Here is a 27,987-nt window from a genome sequence, read left to right as displayed (position 1 = left end):
AGAGATTACCATCAGGACTAATTTGCCCTAGAATCCACAATATGGTTAATTAAGATGATGACAAGCCTGTTTGTGCCCTGGTGTTTAATGAAAATGATTCTTAAAATTGATGGTATTTATTGGCTGTAAATTATGTCTAGCAAACAGTCTGGGAATATGTGTAAACTGTGTGAACAGCAGGAATAATAAACATGACTGTTACTTTCTTACAGTTTGCCAAATGTGAGCAGAGATAGTGACATTTAATGGTAAAGATAGAACGTGACTCCAGCCAGAGGACATCTGCACTGAGTTTTGGTTTTCATTTGGGTCAGCTCATCAGTACAGTTTTTTTTTTTTTTCGTCCAGTGTAAAACTAATGCAATTAGGCATCTTGGTGAATAATGGTGCTGTCACACACACTCGCTGCCTCAGCACCGAGCAGGCAGGCGCCCACAGTATCGGACTTGTTGAGAATGATCTTTGTGTGTTTCAGGGCTGGCCCCGGCCAACGGGGTCCACTTTCATTATCATAAAACCGTCCACACACAAGAGACCAATTGTCTCCTCGGTCTCACTGTGTCCGTCCACCCCCATCTCCAACTCCACACCGCCGCCACCCTCCCACCCCCTCTGCTCATCTGGCGACTTTCTGCCATATGCTGGATTTAACAACCTCAGTCAGCTTATGGCTGATCATTAATTCAGCTCCAGCGCATGAATCTACGGCAAATGACTTCATAGTATACTCTACTCATGTGAGTGCGCCCAAGTAAAAAAACAGGAGAGACTGTAGAGATTTAGAAAGGCAGTAAGAATCTGAACAGTTAAAAGGCCTGATTCTGGTTTTAATTCGGCGATTGTCCCTTAAAAAGAGTTTGAAGGCGAAATTGAAAATATATCTCTGTATTTGGTGTAATTCCATTAAGAAGACACTGTATTTGACAGTCGATAGCGGTCAGGAATGTCACCTAGAGCTGTTTCAAGTTGGACAATTGGGAACATGCTGTCCAAAAATAAAGTCACTTACCAGTTTTCATGTAAAAGGTCGCGGGCTGCAATTCCCACTAAAGTATCCCCATGGATGTGTGTTGACCGGGCTTTGTATCCACATATAGAGTCCAATGACACGGACGCGTAGTGCGGACTGTCCTCCCCGGTGTGTCAGCAGACTGAAGTGCAGGGCGCCTGTGCGCTGAGGAGGGGAGAGACACACGCAGAGAGAGAGATGCAGGCGGCGACCACCCCGCTCACCCTGATCACCACTAAACCGAAGCGTAGCCCGTGGGAAGAGAGCCGAGTGCTCTCTGGGTAATAAAAAAAAAAGAAAGAAAGAAAAAAAAAAAATCCCCTGGCTCAGCTACCTTCAAGCCTCCTGTATGATGTTTGTTTGTATCCCCGCCTCGGCCGGTGTGGTGTGATCCCTCCTGTCCCCACAGGACCTCTGCTGGGAGCGCAACAGCGCGCTTCGCCCTGTGCGTCGCACCGCAGATCGACACCTTCAGGATCGTTGAGCTTCTGCGCGGTGTGAAATCATGGCATGACCGAGGAAATTACATCTGCTGAATCAATCAGACACTTCAGAAATGTGTGGTATTACCTCGCCTCAATTACAGTGAGTGTTTTCAGTAAGACATTAACAGTGCCTAGGAGGATTTCTATGTGCCCAGTGTTTTTGTTTTTTTTTACATCACCGCTGCTTTTAATTTACACTTAATTTACTATACACGCCTATAAATTCTACTCGTGTAAATCAAACTGCCCACACAAGCATACAGATCATAATTCATTGGCTTGATCAAACCTGGTGGCGGCAATGTAAACCGAAGCTGTTTGCTTTTTCTTTTGAAGTTTTTGTTGTGCGTGAGATCAGTAACTCTCTCTCTCACGCAGCGCCATCTAGTGCAATGGTTATGATATTGCAAGATTTCAATCAACATAATTTACACATCTGAAAAAAAGGAGTATCCATAGATTTATGTATTATAACGTCATTCATCCATCCATCTATTTTCTGTTCCCTCTAATCCTGCACAAATTCTGGATGGTAATATCACTGATAATAATAGGTAATACTGTCAGTGGCTGACACTTTTTTACTATTGAGAAATGTGAAACAAACAACATCAGAGGGACAGAGTGATGTGAATTAGTCTATTCCACAACAAGCAAAATGCTCCTATTATGAATTTTCACCTGACAAAATGGCTCATTAATTTAAAGACACTGAGGAAAGACAGCTAGACAGCTCCCACTGCTCCTGTGCATCTGGGTAATTTGAGCGTGACATCTCCATCCATTTCACAAATCTTCTCGGTCGTCTCTCAAGTGCCTCTCATTCATGCAAAAGAATGAGAAGACGATGGATGTGAAGTTGTATTTACATTCCTAAATAAAAGACCTTCATTCATCGCTACTTGACATTTTTATTACTGTCTCTCTGAGCTGTTACATTCTGTTACTTTGTCTGTCTGATGCTGACATTTTCTCTTGGCTGGGAGTCAAAACAGAGAAGAGAGGCGACATAAAGTAAATAAGATCAGGGGTGGGCGAGGATGCAGATATTTACAGAAGATATATTCAGAGTTTGTTAAGGTTATTAGCTGTTTATTTCCCAAATGTATGATGAGAATTATGACTCAGGGCACTGCTTGTTTTCAGTACTTACAGGGTCACTTATTAAGATGAAAGAGATGAAATTATCAAACAGGATTACAGGGATTACAGCCCTGTCCCTGCACAGTGATATAGATTGAAAAGACACATTATTGCATGTCTTGACTCTTTTGACAGGGAAATATAACTTTAAAGCATGCAATAGCAAAGTAATATGCCCTATTATTGTTTAATCTGTCAACCATGCAAAAGCAACTCTATCTAAGTTTCTACATAATAACATCCTATGAATCAGGCACCTACCCGTGTAAAAGCTTTACTGAATAACTTGCTGTGGTCCATCTGGTCCACCGACAGGGCGAGATGTTGTTTTTCAAACAGTAGGAGGTGCTGTGTGATTTCAAATCCATCTTGCAGAGACAGGGTGCTTTGTTATGGGGAAAAAAGAGGGAGAGAGAGAGAGAAAGAGAGAGAGAGGGAGAAAAGAAAAAAAATGCAACCGCCACTAGGGGTGCGTGGGTCAGGCCGCCGCCAGCCATCAGTCATGGTGATGTGGCTTTAAAACAGCGAAGGTGCTCTGTTGGATATGACACAGCCATCAGCTGGGAGAGGGATTGCATCAATACACTTGCCACATGCAACCAACGGGTATAATAAACGCAGTCAGATCTGCACTGAATCACAGCTGGACAAGCTGACAGAGCTGCACCCGGTTTTGGATTTCTTAGAAGTTAATCAGATTTCCTCCCTGCTATGTGTATGTGTATACGTATACATTGGCATATACATACACATATATACAGTATATATGTGTGTGTAGATGTTGCATTCCTGCCAGAATGTAAAGTGTGAAGGGGAGAGAGAGATTTACATGTTAATTTTGGTTTAATTTTATGGTTTGGATTCACTTTTTAGTGACTGAACAACACACTGGGGATCTGTATTTGAATAATTTCTAATTTACTCTGGTTAAGCCTGAATTGCCTGCATGTGTTCTCACTGTAACATCATAATTTCTGAAATCAAATACTGTTGGGAATTAGATAGTCATGTCAAATTCACAATTGCCTGCGCTGAAATCAGCCGTGGTATACAGGCCCCCATTTGCTTTGGCAAACACAATGTATATCATCTCTGCTTGTCTGGGAGCATTCAAGCTTAACAAATACCTCTCATACTAAATGGCACTGAAACAACAAGAGATGACACCAGGGCAACAACTACAATTACCCAGCCATGGAACGTCTCTCTTCTTCTCTCCAATCCCCTCATGCACAAACAAATATGGCTCTGCATTGGATTTCATGCCTTTTTTTTTTTTTTTACTTTATCCTGACAAACAGTGATTGAAAACAAACGGGGGGGGGGGGGGGGGGCAATGTTCTGCTTTTAGTGTAGGTTCGCCTTTCATTAGAGTTACTTCTGCAGTAGCTTGATCTTGGAAGCTGAAATCATCTTTCATTCCCTCTCAAGCAAGGAGCAATAGTTCGACATTTCTTTTTTGATGTTTACTTATCAAACATGAAAGAGATTTCTTGTACAAACTTAAAAATATCTTCCTTCGACTACAAGACAACAGAAGCTACAGGTGTTTCATTTGACTGCTGTTCCTGTTTTAAGAATGAAAGAGACCCATAAACAAAATGCATATGCAGACACATGTACAGTGAACTGCTATTTAGTGTTTACCACAGTGACAATGATTTGCATTTAGATGCAAAATAGTGATGTATATTAGAAAGCACATTTCCATATAACTTCCTTTGAAGATGTATGGCTTTGCTTTGAAGCAAGTATATTAATTACAACAATGGAAGCAAAGGAGACATTGTAGCAAACAGACTGGAGTATGAATACTAATAGGAGATTTAGTATTAAATGGCTTATAGAACAAGGATTATGTTTGCCATGCTCTGTAAATGTTTTGTATATACTTGAAGGGGGAAAAAACTCATGCACAACAGGCCCGGAAGACCATAAACTTCCATATTTCTATTTATTTTCCATTTAAATGTGACATAATGAGATTTCATTTCATCCTGCTTCTTTTTCAATCATTCACTCAACCGTCATTAATGAAATTCATACTGTGAGTGGCAAACATTAAAAATACACAAAATACACAAAATAAACATTAAAAATACACATTAAAAATACACATACACAAAAAATGCAGTAAATATACTCTGGAGGCAGTGAAAGAAAAAAGAAGATCAAATGAAATAAGAGAAACTAAATACCAGTTCAAAAAAGCAGCTTTTTAAAAAAAAAAAAAAAATCTGCTGATGAGCTTCCCGCAGATCCACAGGGGAGCTGTTCAATGTGATTGAATGCACCTTTAGTTGTATTTTAATGTTTGTATCAAAGCTAGGATTACAGTCAAACAGTCAAACAACAAAACATCTGATCTTCACAGTGATCAATGTTTTCTATTAGTGACGTCATGTGTAATCAAGTTCTCTGCTTGGAAGCCAGTTAATTAATTAGCCTCACTTTTAGCTGAAAAATCAAAGTGATATACATATTAATGTGTAAATTATTATAAGCTAAGATATTTTCTGTAGAAAAAGAGTACTTTTACTTTTTGGTACCTCAAGTATAGTTAATGTTGGTGCTGTACTGCACTTCAACCTCAGTAAAATGTTGAATGCAGGACTTTTACTACTACTGCTACTACTACTACTACTACTTGCTACTTTCACTTAAGCAAAAAAATCTGAGCACTTCTTCCACTGATATTCTCATGTCCACAGAGCACTGATGGCCAAAAACAGTCAAGTAATCTAACGATGCTTGACATGGACAAAAATATGAAGAGATTAAATATGTCAACATGGCAATCTAATCTACTTAAGTCCTTACATCATCTCCTAAGGAGTAGTGGCCTAGTTGTTACAGAGGCAGTGAGGTAAAAGGTCAGATCTCAGCAATAGAGTGAATTATAAATGCTCACTCCTCTCAGCTATCATCGATGTGTCCTTGAGCAAAGCTTGCTTGCTTGAGACTGACCACGGTGTATTTATACTTTATACTAAACCACAGCAAGCAAATTTTTCATAGAAACAACATGGCACTGGCAACCAAAGAGGTGTGCACTCACACGCCAGATAAACATTTCATACACCACCTTTATCATCGTAAGAGTGGTGTTTCTAGTGTGATACGTATGTCACTGCACCATTAAGGTGATACAACAATTATATTGTAATTAATTAAAGATATAAAATGGGCTCCACAGATCCACTGTGCTTAGATATTAAACTGAACAGCACACTAAGACACCACTTAATGGAAAAATTCTTCATTTAAACCTTAAGATAGGGCTTTAAAAAGCAATATTCTAGAGCCTTGTGAATGCAAGACTTTCTGTAATACCCTCTTTACTGTTATAGAGGAGAAAGATCATTACTACATTTCTCTTCCATTTAATAATAATGAGTCTCCTCCTGCACCCAGATAAATGAGGCTTTGTTCAAAACCGTGTTCTAGTTTTAATTGAACTACTTAAAAAATTGAGATTTCATTTCAAGTCTCCTCCATTTTTACAGTCATGCCGCAAAACTGATTATGAAACTGTTTAATGTCTCAATAACAAGTTGCAGCCAGTGTGTGCTGGGTTGTAGTTCCCTTAAATCAGTGTGTGTAAAAAAAAAAAAAAAGAAACAAAAAACCATCAAACTGAGGATGAGATCATGGCAGATGTGTGAGGAAGTGCTCCTCCAGGCTATGTCTCAAACAGTCCAAAGGATACTGTGTCATCTGCAGGTGCACAAATATGCAATGTAGGCAACAATATGACGCTATGGTTTCTAGTGTTGTGGTTGGAAACAGCCTGTGGGCAGGAACTCGATCTGATAAGTATAGTGAAAAGTGTGGGAAGCTCTGACTTTCGTTGCAAAGAGGTGTGAAAATGAGAACTTAAAACTGCATGCAGAAGTTAAAATAAGGATGTGAAGAAATAATAATTCTTCTTCCTTCTGCATTATTGAAGGTCTTTAAACTATCTGATTACTTACTCGTAACAAATCAGACTGTACACTGTAAATCATGAATCTTCACTTTTAAACAGAAAAGAGTGAAATAAACTTTTAACGTAACTTAAAGATAACTTCCTGTCCCGGGACTATACCAGAGCTCTTGACTGTAACTTCAGAGATAGGGCTATCTACTGAGTCTCGCGTATCAGGTATGAAGAGTACCTTCAAACAGCTTTTGATCTTGAAAATGCAGTGAGGTGGGGAAGCAGGTAATGAGATCTGTGCTCGAGCACAATACTGTACTTGTACACAATACCACAATAGTGTTGCAACACCAACTACCCCAATGTTCTTTTGTAACTTTGGCAAGTACCTAAAGTTAGTGGTTGAACCATAACAGAGCTTGTATTTGCTGACACTGATAGAGAGGAATATGCATACTGATTTTTAATTATGGATACATGTGCAACTTCAAATCAGAAGATCCACACTGCAGCAACTTAATAATGAGCTCCTCATACACAAACATTTTGTCCAATGTCAGGCCTACGTCAGTGCACATGATTTGCAGTGATAAAGGCCTGACATAAAGGATAAAGGCTGAAATGTTTGTAACTATGCCAACAAAAGGACAAAAACTATTTACAAGAAACACTCTGTTAGAGAGCTGGTTAGCGTGCCAGTTTGTGCCTGTTTCTGCTCCCTGGGTTTTAATTATTGAAACCATTGTTTATTCATCAGTTTTTAACCCTTTGTTGTCCTGTGATGCAGTATTATGCTTATTTAGTTACATGCGTTTTCAGTGGAAGCTAACTAGCATAGTAGCAGTGTTCTGCTCTTGCCAACTGAACAGCTGAACCAATTAGGGCTAGATATTAAACCTCAGATTTCTTGGTAATGACTGAAATTTCTCTGTAGTATTGAGTATCAAAAACTATTAAGTACTGCCACGTTATTTGCTTACTCTTATGTCTAATAAGCCTGAATTTAAAACAGAATCCTTCCACTTTTAAAAAGACATTCAAGATTAAGAGATATATTTTTGTTTCTTAAAATAAAAAGTATTCTTTTGGTATTGATAGTGAAAGGTATTATATTTGTAAAAAGAAGAAGAAGAATCTAGAAGAATCAAATTGACTGTGTTGATAATGGCAGACTTAATCACTGGGGGTATACTCACTGCATAGATTATTTTCCATCAGAAATCTTTACAGTATGTATCCGTCCATACATCAAATGCTCAGAAATTCTAACTGGAGGTTTAATACTACCATCATTTTTATGCTGGACATTGATTAATTGTACCAATACAAACATCTTTGCACCAACAGGAGGTCCATTGACGGCTTTGATTTACATCTGAAAGAGTAAAAACAATTCCGACGGATAAATAGAACAAATACATTGTGATTTATATTTCTATTCTAACGACCCGTCTGAGCTTGAGGGGATAAAGGAAAAAGATCCTCAAGGTTTTGTTTGTCTGCACATGCCTATACAGATTCCAGGAATGTGGAGAATGGCGAGCGAGTGACAAGAGAGGCCTTGTATTTGTAGGTCTATCTCCTGCCCACCCTGTAGATTAGCCTCTTATCTGTTAAATGAGACAGTGCCGAAGGATTTGGATAACAGGACTTTGGCATCAGCACTGCGCTCCCTGCACTGAGAGCTCTGCTGTATCACAGAGAGTCCCTGTGCAAGAGCTAAGCAGCACAGGCAGCCTTGGACCAAGCAGTGGGTGGATATGGGGAGCCACATAATAGGCAGCTTCAGACGCTGCCATTCCTTCTCCTTGAACGCTGCTGCTCCTGGCCATCTCTTATCACAGATATGACATTAACATGGGATTATGAGTCTAGATTCAATTCACACTATCCCACATATCACCTGGATAGATATGTGGCTGTGATTCCTGTAGCTGTTGACTCATTCCATCACAGTCTACCATGTGACTAGTCAGACAATAAGGCGGGCTGAAATGTATCCTCCAGCTCTGACTCATGATTTGATCTGGCTTGTAGTCTACCTCACCCCTGAGCTGGAATTGATAGGTGGCATTAAGTGCACACCTGGGACCCGACGGTGGGTTTCCTCACTTTCTCCCCATTTCCATCCTCTCTAAGCCCAGGGCCTCAGCCAGTTATCAAGCATAAGTGCTGCACCACGCACTTGGCAGCCCACACAGACTTACTGAGACAGAGCTGCCTGCCACGTTAGGCGTGAGTGCCAGTCACCGTCAGGTCCAATGGACAAAACTGGAGCACATTCCTGAGACCTTACACGTTCCTGCTAGTTAATAAATCTCTTAGCCTACCAAAGACAGAAAACACAGGAAGGTGATGATTATCTAGACCAGAGAGGTAACAGGAAGGGACACGGAGTCAGGTTACACGGAACTGGCTTGTCGCTCTGTGTAAGGATTGGACTCAGATATATACACCAGATATATACTGCAGGTAAATCTGACATCTAAGGTTACCTAGAGGGACTGTATGAAATAACAAGACTGAGAGGCTACAGCCATGGCTGTGAGGCTGTACTAAAGTACAATGGTACTTTGAGCTGCATCAGCATGCAAACGTGATTACAATGACAGCAGGTTAACCATTTTTACCATCTTAGCTTTGCACGTCAGCACACTAGTATTTGCTAATTAACACAAGGTGCAGCTGAGGCTGATGGGAATGTCTTGAGTTTGGTGAGAATTTAGTCATAAACCAAAACCATAAAGTTTTGTGGCAATCCATTGAGTAGTTGTCAAGACATTTCACCCAAAACCACAAATTTCAATCTAATGGTGGTACTAGAGGAAAAGTCATGGGATCACCAAGTCATCAAGGTTTGTCCTCTGGGCACCATGAATGTCTGTATCAAAATTTCATAGCAATCCATCCAAAATTTGCTGAGATATTTCAGTCTGGCGCAAAGTGGTGGACTGGCCAACTGACAGCTGCTAATATTGGTTAAAAAAAAGAAAAAAAAGATGATCAGTACACATGCTGTTTCCACAGTCTCATCTTTGTAATCCTAACAACCACTTTAGTAAAATTATTCAATTTTCACGGCTACAAAGAATTAAAGTCATGACTAAACTTAACTGTTTCCACATTAGGCTGACTGCTTTAGTTACTAAACTGATCCAAATAAGGAACTGATGAGTATTGGTCGGTGAATATAGCATCATAGTGTCATACTGTGTAATCATGTTACTCCACTGTTGGATTGGATTAAAGGTATTTCAGGTGATAGCTAAAGAGTTGTAGTACACATTTAGGTGCTACTGAGGGGCTCTTCAGTCACTGGGTTTTGATTTGATTCTTGCTCCTCATTGGGGTCATCCTGTGGCCAGGCCATTTGCTGATTTCTGTATTTGCTGATGTGTTTCAGAGTCATTAAGCCCATTTGTCTCTGATAATAAAACTATTACCCCAGTCACTGAGGCCATTAGGGGCTTTTCCTCAGACTTCCATTTAGCATGAGGCCTCATTGAGAGTGGCATGTTTACCCTATAATGGAGTAGCCTGATCTGCCACTGGTCAGACCTACAACACTGCTAATGACCAGTCCCCTGTAATTGCCTTCAGGGTCTCTGATTGTAGATTAATTATGGAGTATAATTTGCGAATTATCACCTAACTTGCCTCAGCAATACTGGGATGAGATTAAATTACAGTGAGATACATGTTAATATGACAAAATAAAACTACAAGTCCCAATTTGTTCAATAAGACATAACACTTAGTAAATAATTTGTATTTTCTAACATGAAGAGGATGTTTTCAGAGAGCAGTGGCTTGCTAATCTATTTCAGTATAAACAGGTCCAAGTGATGATGGTACCTCTTGGAAAACCTTATTTGTGCTGAGCAGCGAGAACAGATAACCAGGGGGCAGGCACAAACAGGAACAGTACTCTGGTCTAGGCGCTGTGCTGAAAGGAAATCCTCCTTCTTCCTGTTCTATTATCAGCTCAACATAACAAGTGACGGTGTAAGCAGACACCCACTGCAGACCAAAAACAAAACTTCTGACAGGTAAATAATGTTTTGAAGTGTTACAGTGCTGGCCCTGCACAATACTGCAGCCTGCTATCTTCTCATGTGAGAAAAAACTATAATAGGTCAGGTATTTCAAATTGTGATTGTGTTGAAAAAGAGAGATCTGTGAGCACAACATATAAAAATTAAACAAGGTCTTTCCGTTTGTTATTGAGGAAAGCCGAGAAAGGCTGTCTGAAGTAATCTACCATTGTGAGCGAGGGGAGATTGGCTCCACTGAGGGTCTCACTACTCAGCCAAAGCCCTCAGCGGTCCAACAGTCTGCTCAGAATAACCCTTCTAATAAGTCACTTGGAAGAAAATGTGGGGAGTCAGCTGATTCCTAATCCGCTCTCTTTCTCGCTCTGTGCTCACACATCAAGAGTCAGATTGATATGTGCAATCACATGAAAGCCCCTCTGCGGTGGGGCTATCATGGTCTAGTAGACCTGCAGGTGTTTTTGTGTATGTGTCTTTTGGCAAAATGAGAGCTGGGTGATGCATAAGCAATGAAAATCTCTCATCCATAATATGCCTCCAGTGTAAACAATAGGATGAGAGAACAGCAACTGCTGGGAAATGCGTGTATTCTTCTCAGCTGACACTGATACAATTTACATATTATGTCTGTGCTGATGATGTATTCATTAGATTTTGAGCCAATTAAGAGGTGTAACACAATCACAAAAAAAAAAAAAAAAAAAAGATTCTCATTACTCTGGATGTGTTCTGTAATGTGTAAATGCAATCTCTGAATTAGAAAATCAATCCATGGAACATCTAAGTATGTGATAATAAATTAGGGAAGTGTTAGGAAATTAATTTTGAAGGAATTTCATCACTTGTGCATGTTCACTTTGTATAGAACATTACTTCAGATACTATTCCCTCAAGTTTACATCCATGCGCTTTTATCATACTGTCGCCTTGCAGGGGTGAGCAAAAAGTCAGGGGGGATTCAGATGATTGACAGGTCTATGAACTACTACAGAAAGGCTCTGTTTCTCTATCTTAAAATCCTAATCGTGCTTGCCAAGGATTTTATTAGTATATGAAGGCCCTGTCTTTGTTGCCATGAACATCAAGTCAATTTTTGCTCCAAGATATTCACAGAATTTTTGGTTTATGATAATGTATGATGATGGCGTCACGTTAAATGGAACCACATATTTCACGCAAATATTTTCAGCGGAGTAAAGAGACAGCTAATCATTTGTTGGCAAAGCGAATGATAAGAATGCCCATTCCCACTGTTTTATTTGGCAGTTTTATTTGACAGTATAATGACATCTGTGATTGTTGTTTCATGTTAAGTTTTTTTCTTTTTTACTCTGCTGCTTCCTCTTCTTCCACACTGGGCTGTCAATCTGGGAGATGTTCCTCTTTCTTTAAACTTTTCCCTCCTCTTTCAAGTATTGTTCCCAGTAGAGCTCATGCCCTATTTTAAACCATAATAATGCAGGCTAATATAACCATTCATATAAGCTGAGAGAGATCTCAACAAAGAAATGCCACCATCTTTGTATGTATCTGTTCCACCATTCAAGGGGAAGATAGGGAGTCATCAAGGTCAAGAAAAGTAATCTCAAGGAATCCTTTGCAGTGCAGAATGCTGAAGACCAAGGAGTGGTTTAAATGTCTGCACCATAAATCCATAAATCAATACTGACATTTTCATGACCATTAGATTTTATTTTACATTTTTGCACAGGGTTTAATATATTAGAAAGTGGATTGGACATTTACTAAATACACTGGAACTATAACCATTTCACCTGACAGCTCTTCATCCTTGGATGTTTGAACCCTTAAATAACCACATGCTTGCATCTTGTGACTACTATCTACTATAGTTACCTTCACTCACCAGTCAAGTGTTTCTCTGAGACTGAATGCATGGATGCAGTTGCAAATTAATTGCAAACAGTGTGCAACATGGTTGTAAGATAAGCCTTCTGAACTAAACTGCCCAACACATCTTGTCAATAAAATCCCACAAAAATTTGAATTTCAATTCAATTTTATACATAAAGCGATAGATCATAACACACATCATCTCAAGGCAACAAGCACTTGGTGACATTATATATTATTATTATTATATTATTTGTATTAGCAAAGAAACTTGAATGTAGATATGAGTTTTTGGGGGAAGGGCAGAGAAATGTTTTTAAGATAAGACTGCAAGTACTGACTTCATTTCTCACCTGTACAAACAGATAATGAGTCAGTTCCATTGTTCATCATTTCAACACCCTTCTTTGGACAAATATAACCTTTAGACTGTGAATAGTCTCATCTCAGTTTTGTAAGCATTTTTGCTCACAACTCACACATACTTATACAGTCTGTCTGTTACACTAAACCCCATGGAAGAATCTATGAAGCACAGACATAGAATCAGAGAGATCCCTCAAGGGGTGTATTTAACTTATGTTACTTACAATGGCACAATCACTCTAGGACACTCATGTAGGTGGAAGTACTTTGATGTCTTTAATCTTCATCACTGAGACACACTTTCATAAAAACAGTACAGGCTCTGCAGATGGATACTTTCACTGATGGTCTGAGTTTGTACGTTTGGAGGGCAGGCAAGGCTATGAGGTTAGGCTAGGATAGCTTTATGGCATTTATGCCTTTAAAACGTACTATTGTGCATCCTGTGCTTTGTACAATTCCCTTTGTTGCATACCATCCTGCATCATTTGATTCTGCGCTGATTTTCGTTGCGAGATCAAAGTAGCCGAATTCTCTGTAAAGTCCTTTCAGATATGCTTGTGATGAAGGGCTCAATAAAAAAACCTGACATTTACAAGAGATACAATGGATTTTATTAAATTGTCTTTTGAGAAAGGCCGGCGCTTAAGAAACAACTACCGGCTTTAAATTGTCAGATGTGATAAGTCATGATTGAGAGTAGCTCTTTGTACTACTTGAAACAAATAACAAATGATTCATTTAATGCTTATTGTTAATCTGTATGTGTGTCAGGAAATAAAGCCATGAAAGTCCTGCTCATGTCTGTTTACTTACAGTTGATATGCAAAATCAAAAGAAGCAGAAGCAAAGATATTAGATTTTATGTATTCCTCTGTCTCTTCTATTGTCTACATGTTTGTTTTGTCCTCGTAATATGAATAAAGGACCAACACTGTGTCCTACATAAAACAAAGATGCCAAGGGCAACTTTCCCATAGTCAAAATGTTAACAGAAATATTCTGTTTCATTTTTACTCCCTAAAAATGAATAAATTATGGCAATGATTTCAAGGTCGTAAAAGTATCAGCTTGCAAGGGCCACAAACTGTTACTAAAAGGTGCTCAGTGTTCTCAAAAATATGATGAAGCTGTCACATTGCTGGGAGCTTTACAGGGAACCTGAATTTTCCCATCAAAGACAACTAGGCAAAATGTGATTTTCTGTTTACCAGTGAGCAGCAGACTAAGGGTACTCCAGCCTTTACCTTCCACTTCTCTGTAGCTACTTCAAGACCATGTAATACCTCACTTAAGGTTGGAATAGATATTAAATGAGTGGAGATGGGTGATTATCATCATTAAGCGTGATGCTATATGATTCAATGCAACAATCAGTGCAGCGTTAACAAACACTTAATTTAACTGTAATCGCCAGTTTGCCTTTTCACCTGCATGTCTCCAGATAAAGGGGAGGCGGAGTCATGCTGGTACACACGATTGGCCTCAACTTGTAGACCTGTCTGCGAGGAGGACAGAGGCAGCAAGGGAGGGGTAGCAGCCGACATAATTACAATACAGAGCCGTGAACTAGCCGTAGATTTGCCAAATCATAGAAAATATCTCATTCCCTTGACTGTGCTCAGATACCCTGCTTGCTAAATGATAGACATCCGCCTGTGGCCTTGAGGGAGAAAAGCGCACATTTAATGGCGTTTTGGAAGTCTCCGCGGCGCTCTCCGGGTAGAAGAGGAGACATTACAGCGCGAGTTAGCTAACGTTAGCTCGTTAACAAGGTCAGTTTGAATTTTGTGTCCTGTCGTTGTTGTAGCACCGGCATCATTAAAAATGCCACCCTCGTCACCTCTGCTAACTCGGCTCACTTATAGAATTAGCACAGACTCCCGTCCGCTGACAGGACAGGTAACCGGCTATATTTGTCATCAGCATACTATCTTGACGTTAGCTTGTTAGTTAGCTCTGCTCGGTGGCTACCAGGGATTCAGTCCGTCTTTTACTCGACTTTGGAGGTGATGGAGCTGGCTGACGTTAGCGCTGCCTTATGAAAGTTATAGCCCACAATCAAGCTTTTGTTTGTTTCGGTATCTGTAGTTTAGCCTGAGTGAGCGATCGTTAGCTGCGGTATTTTGAGAGAGGCTAGGCGTTTGTGCAGTGGGTTCTCCAGCAGCAGCAGCTCGCTGCTTGTTTCTGCCTAGAATAAAACAGGTGCATCTCTGCGCTAGCGACGGGCAGATGCAGGGTAGCAGCAGTTGTTTTTCCATTTTTGCGCAGTTTTAGGGAACGATACCCCCATAAAAACACAGTTTAGCTAGTGTGGGCTGCCACATGATTTATCAAGGTTGAACGTCGTAGGTGGCGTTATCATTTGCAAAGGCCTTGTCTACCGAGTCCAGTACAAACGGGGGCAAAAGAAACGGGCCCGGTAGCTAACGTTTTTTTTTTAAGTTAGCTAACGCTAGCAGTAAGACTAGCAGATTAGTTACTGGGACACAATTCTTATCAGTCCAGAAACATTTGTTTGTGGCAGCAGTTTCTGGGATTTGTTGAATCGCACATCCAAAACCACATCTGTTGTCATTAACAATAGGGGTCTTTACCGTTGATGATTTTCTGGGAAGGGCTGGTTTAGCCTAACTTAATATTAGCGTGGATTTCCCAGCGTTGCAGTAGTTCCAGTATCTTTGCTCTAACCTTATCATATAATCAGCTGGAACATGTGTGGCCAGTAACATCACAACCATTAGCAGCAGAAACTGTCAGTCAGTTTACGTGAATTAAGAAAATCAGATCAGTCGATTAATGATATCACAGCAGCTAATTTTCAAATGAAAGTGTCACTTGTTTGGAAGCTTTACAGAGCAGAGAATCGCGTTGCCGTTGTTTTACATTTGAAACTTTACTCTTGCTTCATACTTAACATAACTCTGAATTCATAAACATACGCAAAATGATCAGTTGGCTTCTGCACTGGGTTTTGACAGCATACAGTGGTTTTCCTGTGGCATTAAATGAGTTTCCTCTCAGGTCATCATGCCACGTTAGACTTTCATTCAGCCAAGGCTGATTTTGTGTTTTCTCTCCACACACATTTCATTACTTTGTTGAACAGTGTAGAGGGCAACACAAGGGAAACATCCAGTCGCAAAGCAAGCTTGTCTTGTGGATATGTTTGTTATTCAGCTCATGCACTATCTAGAGGCTGCTGGATGTGGTACGTCAATTCAATTGGCCCTGAGTGCCACTGTGCATCGGAGCCCTAATTATTTTTGATGGTTTTCAAGTTTTAACTACTGTTGAACTGCAGACAGCGTGGATACCGTGGTTGTAAACGGTTTTGGGCCCCCTAAGTAATGCAGGCCTCGGTGTGAAACGGGCAGAAATCACCCACACTCAAGCCTTTATCATTGTACTGTTTACTATATAGATAAAGGGCCTGTCATATCAGTGTTTAGTGCATATGCACTTGGAAAATGAACAGGTTATATTATACTCAACTCTCCAATATATATCAAAAAGAACATCTTTATATGAGCCTTGATTTTTGCACTGGGGCTTTTCAAACTATATTTCTTAAATATTTTAGCAATAGTGCCATGTAGCTTGGCCCCAGTTCTGTTGTAAAGAAATCATCATGATGATAACAATGAGTCACAATTATCTATGAGCAATGTGAAATGTTATTAGGGCAGGTTATGTTTAAAAAAAAAAAAACAGACTTTCAGTGTGTGCTCTGTTCTTGTACCATTTCATAGGCAGGGTGATTGTGATGAAGTACACTGAAGTTTTAACCAAGGCTTTTAAGGTCAATCCTCTCAACTACAGCCAACGTGGCTTCTTCATCTGTACTCTTTCGTTAAGCCCTGTTTTGATTATCTCTGCTTTTTCTCCTCAGATGACATGTCTTTGTTACTGTTAAGGTTTACTCATGTTAAACGAGTCCTATTATGCACATTTCATTTCAATATTGTTTTGTTGCTCATTTGAACGGCGTGTTGATGCTCTGGAAATCAACATATTAAAACGTTTCATATTTCTTAATGAGATGTTGTTTGAGTTGGATTCTGAATTACTCACACTGTGAAATGAGAACGTGATAGAATCTAGGCCACGTTGGGAAGAGCTTACTTTGATGTTCAGATTTTTTTTTTCCTTGTGTGTGTGTGTGTGTGTGTGTGTGTGTGTGTGTAGCACCAGCCTGAGGTGAGGTGTAGTGCTCAAATCTTAATTAAATTAAGCTTATGGGCAAAATCTATTTTCACGTTAATGTTTGTGATTTACATGTAAACACATGAATAGGTGAATCATGCAATATGTTTTGTCTTTACACTTAGCTGGCATGTTGTAAGCCATTGAAGATTCAGCTTTTGTATGACCATGTGTTGGAGATGGATTTGAGGTTTTGTTTTAAAAAGAAGGCTGTACAGGGGTCATCGGGTATAAATCCCACTGAAGTGACTCAGTAGATAAAGATCCAGATAAGGTGCATGTCTCAACCTGGTTAATGGATTTGGTGAGACATGACTCAGTTGCACTCTCTGTAGCCAGTGTGTCACTACTTTTTCCATTGTTGTTTTAAAGTGACTTTTCTTGTTAACATATCTTACAGTTGAAATGTTTCTTGGATACGTTCATCCAGCCTTTCAAACTATATGCAGGATAGTGGAGGAGTGCAGGATCCCTGTGGATATGAATTGATTGTATGTTATAGTTTTCCCAGCTGGCAGTCTAGTCATAACAGTCCACTTCTGTGCCAGAAACACCACACCAGATACCTGCAGTAGATATTAATCATTGTTCCACTGAAAATAGAATCCAGAGGTTGCGCAGTATAGGTTGTGTTGCTTTGTCTTGCATACGTTTGCCTACATGCTTTTATTAGTCACTAACAGTGGATGATGCACTGACATGATAGATTTTTCCCAGCAAACAAATAAGAAACTGTTGCTGCCTTTAGTGTATAGGTTTTTGTCCAGTGATGAATCATACATTTTTAAATGCAAGGGCAATGGGTTGGTCTGTCTCAATAGTACTGGCTGAGCTGTACACCACTAAAGAGATACTTGCTACTTACAATTGTATTACCAGATCTGAATAATATGGGCAGTTATTGTAAAAAGGGAGTGAAGGAGACACACCAAAGTTGCAAAAGTAGCTGATTTTTGGCATGTTAACAAAGCCTGAACATTGGTTTGTCAGAAAGGTCAGAGATAATTTAACTACACAATTCATAGTATTGCAGGCTTTTGTTTTGTAGTGGCTTTGGTAGAATAAGAATAAAGTAACCAAACATTCAATATGTATAAGCATAATTTCAGTTATAAAGGCAAAATACAAATACAGAAGGCTGAGTTTATTAAATGTTTCTGTCAGGGATGTATGATTAAACTTCATAGGACCAAATTGCCACTCATGATGTTTGGGGCTAATGGTTTGTAAGCCACTCAGAAATGCATACCCTTTATTCTTCATCATGACATGGGCAGTGAGGCATTGGTATTATAGTTAAAAGGGTCTTAAAATGCTGAAAGGAGGTGCAGGTTTAGGGACATTCTGATCAATTTTATTTGTTTATCCATGTTTACTGTGGCACCCTTCTAAACCACAGTCTGCAGGATTTACTGCCATTTCCCACAGAGATTCTGATCACTCCCACCTGCAACAATGTTTTCTATTGAAAATCTTTCTGCCCCATTCAGCAGGGAAAATACAGGCACTCATGTGTTTAATAAGGTGCTGTTAGAGTACATGAATTGCAAACAAGTCTTATTAAATGGGTTTTTAAAGGTTTCAAAAAACAGCTTCAGACAGTAGGAACTATGAGTGAACAAAAGCATCATGGATGTCCTCATTTTTCACATACTGTATAATGCAATTTCCCATAGGAATGGATTCACACCAGATGTTTCTGCCCCACTCAGCAGGGGAAATACAGGCAGATGTCAGACATCATACGTCAAAGCAGCATTTTCATTGTTAGGATTTTGATTTGGGTGGTTATTTCTTCTAACGTATTTGAGGTTTGAACAAAATGTGTGTGATTGAGTCTCGTCAGACTAGTCTCAAGAGAGTAAGAGAGAGAAAGTGAGTAGGTGAGTGAGAGAACTAAACTAATCTCTAGTTTAGCTTTATTTGCTGCTGCATTTAGAGTCACGCAGTTTCCTGGAAAGGTTTGCATGCATGATTCATTTCAATAATGATTTCCTTTTGTTCATTAAACTTTATACTTTATCCCAAAGTAGTAAGGCTGAGCACCTGTCACTGCCTACATTAGAGTAAATACATGTATATTTTGTGATTTGTGTGCTGCATCCTTTGAGATCCCTGTGCTGCTGCAGTGCAGCCCTCTTTTACTGGCCATTTCTTGTATGAATCATCTGAATATTGCAGGGTTAGTTCCAACAGAATAAAACTTGTTATAGGGATTCGTTTTGGATAAAATGACTAATAACATGGAATAGATACTGGAATAAAAGGTTGGCCAGTAAATTAAATGTATTGTACTCAGACCCTCTATAAGAAGCCTCCTCCTGGCAATATTTTGGAGTCTATGAGTTGACGTCACAGTCTTTTGCCAGTCAGGCATTAGGATTCCAGGCAATTGGCTGACCCTCCTCTGCCCATTTGTGAGTGCTACAGGATTGGGGTTGGCTGGGTCAGCACAATGGAGACTCTAATTCCAACCCTCAGGGCACCTAATTAAAACTTACAACCAAGACAAACAACCTTTGACACTCATACATCTCGTGAGAATGGCTATTACTCAAAATGCCATGATAGAGAAGTGAAGATCAGTGGGAGATTGTTGTTTTTTTTTTTTTCTTTAATTGTTTTTGCTTTTTGCACAAAAACCCCTGCAATTTGGTGAAATTTCATTGCAGTGGATTAGGATAATATTTGTTGTTTACCCTCACATTTAGAAAAATTGCATGCATTTTGGGCAGTGGTTTATTAATTCTCGAAATTATAAGTTGTAACAAATACTGAGATCACTCTGTCCATTCATTGCTTCATATATAGACACTCAGTTGTTTACCTTTTAGTGAAAAGTAAAATGAAGTCTCAGACATAAACATATATACATACAATATACAAACTGTTGATTGTATTGTAGTGGAGATGAACTGATATGAGCACAAACATTACTGTGTAAGCAGAAATAGTATGTTTGCGCTGATGTTTTTTTTCCTTTCTTCACACTCATGTATGCTTGTTTTATTTGTTTTTTCTCACATAGGTTGCTAATATGGCTGTCTAACAGGCTGCCAAAGATCTCTTCATGGATCACAGGAGACAACAAAGAAAAACCACTCTATCTGTGAGCACAGCCAATAACTAGGGAATCTGACCCACAAGTATATCACCAGACTGACTTCAGTGCATGTGGCCTCCTCAGTTGTTCATAGACATCTGTTGGGCAGCCCAAAGGCCTATTGCTATGCACTATAAAAGGAGAGACATGAGTTGCGGGGATGCTGGGAGGAGCAGGCTTCTTTCGTGCAGGACTATCCCTCTGGTAATTGTGCTTCTGGTGACCATGGCCCAGGGCGCTGTGCCAGAGCAACAAGAGACACTGGTGGAGATGATATCTGTGGAGCTAGAGGCTTCCATGCAGTCCTCTATGCTCTCTGAGCTCCAGGCTGCTGCATCCTCTGTTGGTGAAGGGCCACCTACAGCCATCCCAGATTCCTCTACAAAGAATGCGGGAGTGCACACTGGTATACCTGACTCTTCTGCTATTGTGGGCCAGGTGTTCCAGTTGAAGGTTCCACCAGGACCTGCAAATGCAAGCTGTAATGTCCATGTAAGTATACTGAAGATTTGATAGAACAAGAAAAATTAAATATTGAGATAAATCCATTGTTGATCTTCTGTGGGAAATATTTGGCATGTAATCCCTCATAGCCTAATATTAATGTTAGTATTTACAAATAATTTCATGTGAATTATGTAACATTAATTTAATTGGCTCAGAATTAATCAGTCAATGAGAGCAGCATTTGTGTTAAAGAAAAAAGACTCAGAATAACAAAGTGGTATGGGGAGACTTTCTTGTTTTAAAGATAGACTGAAGGTCTTTTTTTTTTTCCCCTTTTTTGTGAATGAGGTGCTTATTTATTTGTTTGAATTGACCCAGCCCTGGCATTATTGAGTACTAGGTTGAGAGTCTACATTTAAAAACAGTCTAAAATGTATTCCACCCTCATCTTGTTAATATTGAATAAAAAAACAAAAGCTGAATCTCATTTTGTTACAGTACAAGGTTTTAAACATAATTTTGTACTGAACTGTAACTACATTGAAAAATACTGTATTTTTAAAGTGACCTTAGCCTTACTCTACAAGTGTATAATAAAAGTGAATGTTAATGAAAGAACATAAAATGATGGCCATCACTGAAGACGTGTGCAGCTGTATTAACTTACTAGCAACATTTATTACCTGCTTTTATTGTTACTTTATGTCCCTATGGGGACTATAGTGGCCAGATAGACCAAAATATTTTTCCTGTCAGTGCAGAAATAGTGTATGTAGTAATTTATTCCAGCAGTTTTGATCACTGTATCACTGCTGATTGAAGCTGACTGTGGTGCAATTTGTTCCAGTCAGACTCATGAATGAGATGAGATTATTATTGGCCCAAGTGGTGATGCAGAATGATATGCTGTCATACAGTAATAACTCACAATGAAGAGTGATGACTCACATAGTTGTTATTATGAATAGGAGCTCACTCTGCTTCCTGTTCATATTTGGCAAGATTTGATAAACTCAATGGAAGTGGGAAGGGGGTTGTGGTTGGGGAGATAGTGAAAGCATTCCTGCTTTTACTGTACACATTTGAAAGTTTTGCAGTCATCCATGTGGTTTTTCTAGTTCCTGTTTCACAGGTAACCTGGTCAATATGAAATAGAGAACTGAATACAGAATATGTTTGATCTTCTAGTTTTTATTTCAAAGATTTACTTTGAATTAGATTTGCTTTTCTCTGTCATATATTTTCTGTCATATATTATGACAAAATTTAAGCTCCTAGTCAGGCTAAGTAATTTTCACTAGGGTGCTGGTGATTTGTAATTATTTTTGCTTGAATCAATCACTTAATTAAAGTTAATAATGAGTTTTGCCTTTTTGTACGTAAGTTGTATCTCTATAGTATGTACAGTAATGGTGTAATGGTTTTTCCTCCTGTAGCTCACTGAGATGGGAAAGGAGACTTTACCCTCCTGGCTATATTGGGACAAAGAAAGCTGCATTCTGAGAGGTTTGGCCCTGGAGCAGGATAAAGGTGTGTATCATATCTTGGTGTCTGGAGAGGAGATAATTGAGAAGACTGGCAGCCAAGCATTCCCCAGTACAGTCTTCTCTGTTGAAGTATACCCAGAAGAAAGAGCAGACACTGAACCAGCCCTGCTCACTCTACAATCTGATATCAGCGGCCTCCAGCCTTTCACCTGTGGCTCTGAAGAGCCTGTCACCGTCCTCACTGTCATCTTGGATGCGGACTTGACAAAGATGGTTGCTGAACAGAGGGCCAACTTACTCGGTATTATGAGAAAATTCTCACATGTGCCCATAGAGCATATGAGGGTAGTCCCTGTCGTCAACAACCGCTTATTTGACATGTCTGCTTTCATGGCTGGACCAGGGAATGCCAAGAAGGTGGTGGAGAATGGGGCCCTATTGTCGTGGAAACTTGGATGTGCCCTTGACCAGGGCAGCATCCCTGACATTAGCAGCGTCCAATCCTCAGCAAAGGATGGGACCATGTCAGCTAGGCTGGGGTACCCAGTGGTTGGCTGGCACATTGTCAACAAAAAACCCCACGGAGTGAAACGGGTTAGACGGCAGTTGAACAATACACCTACTCCAGTGCCCTCCCTGCTTCCTCCAACTACCCACCCAGAGCCCCCTGTGCGTGTCGTTCCAACTCCAACTTCGCCCTCTATTGCCCCAGCAACAGAGAACTCTGCTCCCCCTGTCCGAGGCCCTTTGCCTCTTCCAGTGAAGCCCACAATGAGGGTCAGAGATCAGATAGCCCACACACCTGTTTTTGGGCCTCCCCAACCCACAAGAGTACTAGGAACTACAAGCACCATCCCTATCCAGCCGACCATGACCCGGCCTACATTTGTAGAGGCCACTGCTGTACCAACACCACCTAGCACCACCAAAAAACCTAAACCTTCTGCCACAAGGAAACCCAAGAAACCCAAACCCTCTACTCAAGCACCCCGGGAACCCAAGTCCACCACAGCTAAACCGCCCAGACGCACCACTCCTCTCTCTTTGGCTCCAGACTCAAATCAAACCCCGCAGATGCGCAACCCCATTGATCAGGTGAATGCGTGGGTTGGCACATACTTCGAGGTTAAGATTCCTCCTGATACATTCTTTGACAAGGAGGATGGTACTACTGATAAGCTGCGTTTGACTTTGAAAAAGACCCCCAAAGAACCAGTAAGTGAAACATCCTGGATCCAGTTTAACAGCACTATCCAACTTCTGTACGGCCTTCCGGAAGAGCAGCACGAGGGGAAACATGAGTACTTCATGTTAGCCACTGATAAGGGTGGGAGGAGCATCATGGATGCTTTTGAGGTACAAGTTAACCGTTGGTCTACGTATGACAAACCATCAGTTGTGTTTGCTGCTCGCTTCCACGGGGACCCCAAAACTTTAAGCAATGATGTCCATAAGAAGATTCTTTTGACCAAAAAGTTGGCTTATGCACTCGGTGATCGCAATAGCAGCTCAGTGACCCTGAGAAGCATCACAAGGGGCTCCATTGTGGTTGAATGGACCAATAACAGTCTCCAGCAGAGTCCTTGTCCAAAGGATGAGATCACAGTTCTTAGCAACAAAATTTCTGATTCCCAGGGGACACCTAAACTGGCCTTCGTCAAAGCCATGGAGCCAGAATTCAAACCCATTAACATCTCTGTTCGTGGTATAAATAAATGCCAGAGCTACACGTTCATCCCACCAGGAGAGGTGCCATTACCTGTTCTTCCAACAGCTACACCTTCACCTGGGACAGGCCGTAGGAGCAGTGATGATGTTTACTTACACACTGTTATTCCTGCTGTAGTGGTAGCAGCCCTGCTGCTTATAGCTGGGATCATTGCTATGGTCTGCTACCGCAAGAAGCGCAAAGGGAAGATGACCATTGAGGAGCAGGCCACTTTCATCAAGAAAGGAGTCCCCATAATATTTGCAGATGAGTTGGATGATTCCAAATCACCCCCGTCCTCCAGCATCCCTCTTATCCTTCAGGAGGAAAAGCCCCCACTTCCCCCTCCAGAGTACCCTAACATGGCTGGACCCCACAGTACCCTACTCAACCAGGATTTGCTAGAGGAGTATTCTGTCTATCAAGATGATGATCCTAATGCCCCTCCTTACCAGCCCCCACCACCATTTACTGTCCCTATAGAGGGCAAAGGCTCTCGCCCCAAGAACATGACCGCATACAGGTCACCACCTCCCTATGTGCCTCCCTAACGCACACAGGAGCTTTCAGTTTGGAAAGCAGGTGCAATGTAGGGATGCTTGTTGAAAACTACTACAGGAGTAATTTTACATGTGTTCAATGAAAATGGCTTTGACTTTGTAGAGGAGCAGGCAACCATACCCATATATTTGACCACCATGGATAAGACACTGTATCGTACAATTCTACTACTGGCACAGGGCAAATGGATGGGGAACAGTTTGTAATTCCAGCACTCTTTTTTTGTTGTTGTCCTTCAAATCTGCTTTTGACTTCTTGCATATTCTTTTATGTCTGTTTTTGCCAAGAAGAGTCAGTTTTATCTTCAATGATGTACTATTTCTATTGTATAGAAAATTATAAAGAAGCAGGAAAGACTGAAGCCCACAGGGCCTTTGAGCAGATGTCACCATGACAACAGACTTGAGGCTCTCCGTCACAATGTTAATCTTTATGAGTTCTATATCACTCTTATCTGTCCTTTGGCTAGGTTTACTAAGATTTTGCACCTGTTATTTCTAGAGGGGAATGAAATACAAAAAGCCAAACTGAAAGCATGAAACACTTTATTTACACAAGAATCCATTTGTTTCTTAGAGTTTGACCTTTCTCTGTTCTCTTCTTTGCTTTGCTCCCTCTTGACAATAACATGCAAACCTTGCACTTATGCAAATTCTTGTTAAACCTTGCACTTTGTGTCTTGCTTAGAATTTGAACGCAGTAAGTGGTAGTCCAATAAGGAGAAAAAAATATTCTTTTTGTATCCTTGAACTCACCACATGACTGAGATTCCTCTGGTACTAGATCACAAAGGACATTACACTGATCACGCCTGTTGTAGATGTAGCCTAATTAAGTTACAAAACAAATAATGTTTTTTTTTCTTAATGTGTGTGCCACTGAACCTGCCTGTGAGATGACTGAATGGTTTTTGCTGTTGCCAAGGTGATGTCTGTGGCAAACCTTGTGGGGTTGCTACAACAATAATGAAGGGGCCAATGGAATGCTGTGGTTCACAGCAAGGTGAGAATTGGCAACATAGTCAATGAGGTGGATCCACTGTCTTATATTCAGTTAGTTTTATTGGTATGTTGGGTGGGTGGGTTTAGAGTACTGTATTATCACTGCTCTGCCTCTAGGTGTTGCACTGTTATGTTTAGTGCACTACCTGTTGTCAGTTCAGATGAGGCATGGGGACAAGGGGATGTACATAATTGTGTGCCTGTGAAATTAAACAACTCCATAATGTTAGTGTTTTATCAGTAAACCTAGACGGGGAAAGGGGAGGGCCAGAGCGGGAAATAATTTTATTTTTTAATTGTATGTCTAGATTTATGATCACAATCATAAAAAAAATGACTTTATAGTTTGTGAGGGTACAAAAGAACGTTTACTTGCCCATCACAGAAAAAATAATGCATTATCTCAATATGATGGGGAACAAAGAAACCACAACAATATGTGAATTATGTACATTTCATATCTGATATCACCATAAGAAAAAATGGTTAAAAATCTAATGTTTTTACTGAGTTTTTGATACAGTCTTAAACTTGTTTTATGAAAATATATTAATAAAATGTAATACTATTTGTAAAGCCTCAGAGATGGTGTATAGTCCCTTTTTTTGAGAAAGTGGAACTCGATCAAAAACATGTTTTCAGCACAGGTGTGCATGTATGTGGATGTATTAAAACACAACTTAGCAGGTAAATTAGAATGTAATATACAGGAAGTGAAATGTGCTACCTTACAACACAGTATGTTTACATTTTGCAAAAGCAGATACAGTAATGGGCTTAGTTACAGTTGTGTTGCAATTATGACGGTGATTGAGTTTTTGATTTGGTGATTTGAGTGAAACAACTTGTTACATGTTCGTGCAGTATAACGCTGACTGATAATGAAGAAAGTTTTAAATTAACAACTATTGGAGGAATTTCTGTTTTGGGTGCCAAATGTGGATTTGAAGTCATTGACCACCCACCCTAGTTCCCTGATTAGGCACCCTCAGACTACTACCTCCTCCCTGAGATAAAGGAGGAGTCATTTTTACAGTGATGATGATGCTATCACTGCTGTTTTACAGTCCTGATTTACAGTTTTCAATCAAAAATAAAGTAACTTCAAAAATTAACTTCAGACTCTCTGCATTATCACTCAAAGAGCTGAACTGTATGTGCATGTAACAAGAGCCATGTAGCTCATCACCTACTACCTTAAGACACAAACGTACCAGTAACCCCCCTATAAGTGCAAATGATAAGTTATGATAGGATTAATATTTTTTTATGATAAATAACTGATTTTAAAATACCTTAAACCCCCTTTTTGCTTTCTAGATTTGTTTTGTCCTCAGATATGTAAATCTACAGTATAGTATATCTTAACAGAGGACCTGTGACATTTCTGTTTTTAGTATTTTATGTTCTCGACAGAGGGTCTAGGACCAGGCTACATTCGAGTCTAATGGTTGGCTGGTTTTGACTATAACACACTATACACTCTTTGTTGTAATAAACCCAATACACGGCAGGCAGCCCTCGAGAGACAGTGTGATATTTTAAGAGAAGTGCTCCCTTTCTGTGGCATTTAGGTAGGCAGTTTTTCTTTTTTTGGCCCTGTGCTGGAGAAATATCAATAACAGTGACTAATATCTGGTCTTAAATCCTTTCAGTATAGACTTTTTGTTATGATGGCTTATTCAGGAGAGGTCAAAAACTGTTTCATTGGTTGACACACATTACTTTTTCGTACAAATTGCAAAACAAGACATTTTGATTTGTTCTTCTGTAGTCCTAGAAAGAAATCCTTTACCTGCTGTGAAAGCTTCTGGCAATAATGTACACTTAAGGAATTTATCAAGGCACTGAATATTCTCCCTTTTGTACCTTTTTTAAAAAGCATTCAAACTCTGACAGAGTAGCTCACAGAAAATCATTGGTGATCCTCCAGACCTTGATTTATTGGAAAGAGAAATGTGTACTGTAGCATCAATCTGAAGAACCTTTTTTATTTATTGTCACTGTTGTAATTGTGTTACCTGCTCTCAGTCTTACCAGTCTTAGTTATCATACCACATAATTGGTAATTATGAGGTGGGTTACGTTGCGAATTGAGTGTAATAATCATTTATCAATTAGCAGACAACCATCAAAGTGTGGGCGACTGATTCATTTACAAGAGATATTGGTAACACTGAACTTGCAGCTCTTTTTTCCTACAAACAACAACTGTGTGATTAAACACAACCCATACTGTTAAACAATATATAAACTGAAATGTGGACATTTCACCCCTTGTTGCAAAAATAACACAATTTCAGATTTTTATTGATATAGTATAAACAACATAATATCACAATGATGACAGAACACCTAGCTGGAATGAGGTCAAACATAAATTATTTAAACAGAACATTGTTCAAGAGCGCAATCTATTTACATATAACTTCTAGCTTATCTGGCTGTAAGAACACAGTTAATTTTAATAGAGCTTCTACTTTCATTCATTGATGGACACAAACATTCTTGTAATTGATTTATTGTTTATTATTATCATATCATATTATCATATATAGTATCATTTTTCTAGCAATAATGCCAATTGATTTTTTAATGAATCTGTTGTTTTTCCTTGACTTAATTGTCAGTAAATCGGTAAATCTT

General features: G+C 39.7%; 2 protein-coding genes across 2 annotated transcripts in view; one reads left to right on the top strand and one right to left on the bottom strand.

Moving 5' to 3' along the window:
* Positions 1-1,798, bottom strand: part of pcbp4 (poly(rC) binding protein 4) — a 35,876-nt gene extending 34,078 nt beyond the window's left edge. The window contains exon 1 of the mRNA XM_018686013.2: positions 1,010-1,798. The gene's annotated coding sequence lies outside the window, so the exon portion shown is untranslated. The remainder of the gene's footprint in view (positions 1-1,009) is intronic.
* A 12,510-nt stretch (positions 1,799-14,308) lies between these two features.
* LOC108889537 (dystroglycan 1) lies at positions 14,309-25,923 on the top strand. Its single transcript, XM_018686057.2, has 3 exons — positions 14,309-14,603; positions 20,063-20,629; positions 22,021-25,923. The coding sequence occupies exons 2-3, from the start codon at positions 20,207-20,209 to the stop codon at positions 24,328-24,330; spliced, it is 2,733 nt and encodes a 910-aa protein (XP_018541573.1). The 5' UTR covers positions 14,309-14,603; positions 20,063-20,206; the 3' UTR covers positions 24,331-25,923.
* The last annotated feature ends 2,064 nt before the right edge of the window (positions 25,924-27,987 follow it).

Source organism: Lates calcarifer, linkage group LG6 (genome assembly GCF_001640805.2).
Source record: "Lates calcarifer isolate ASB-BC8 linkage group LG6, TLL_Latcal_v3, whole genome shotgun sequence".
Lineage (NCBI taxonomy): Eukaryota > Metazoa > Chordata > Actinopteri > Centropomidae > Lates > Lates calcarifer.
This window is presented reverse-complemented; position numbering and strand designations above follow the sequence as displayed.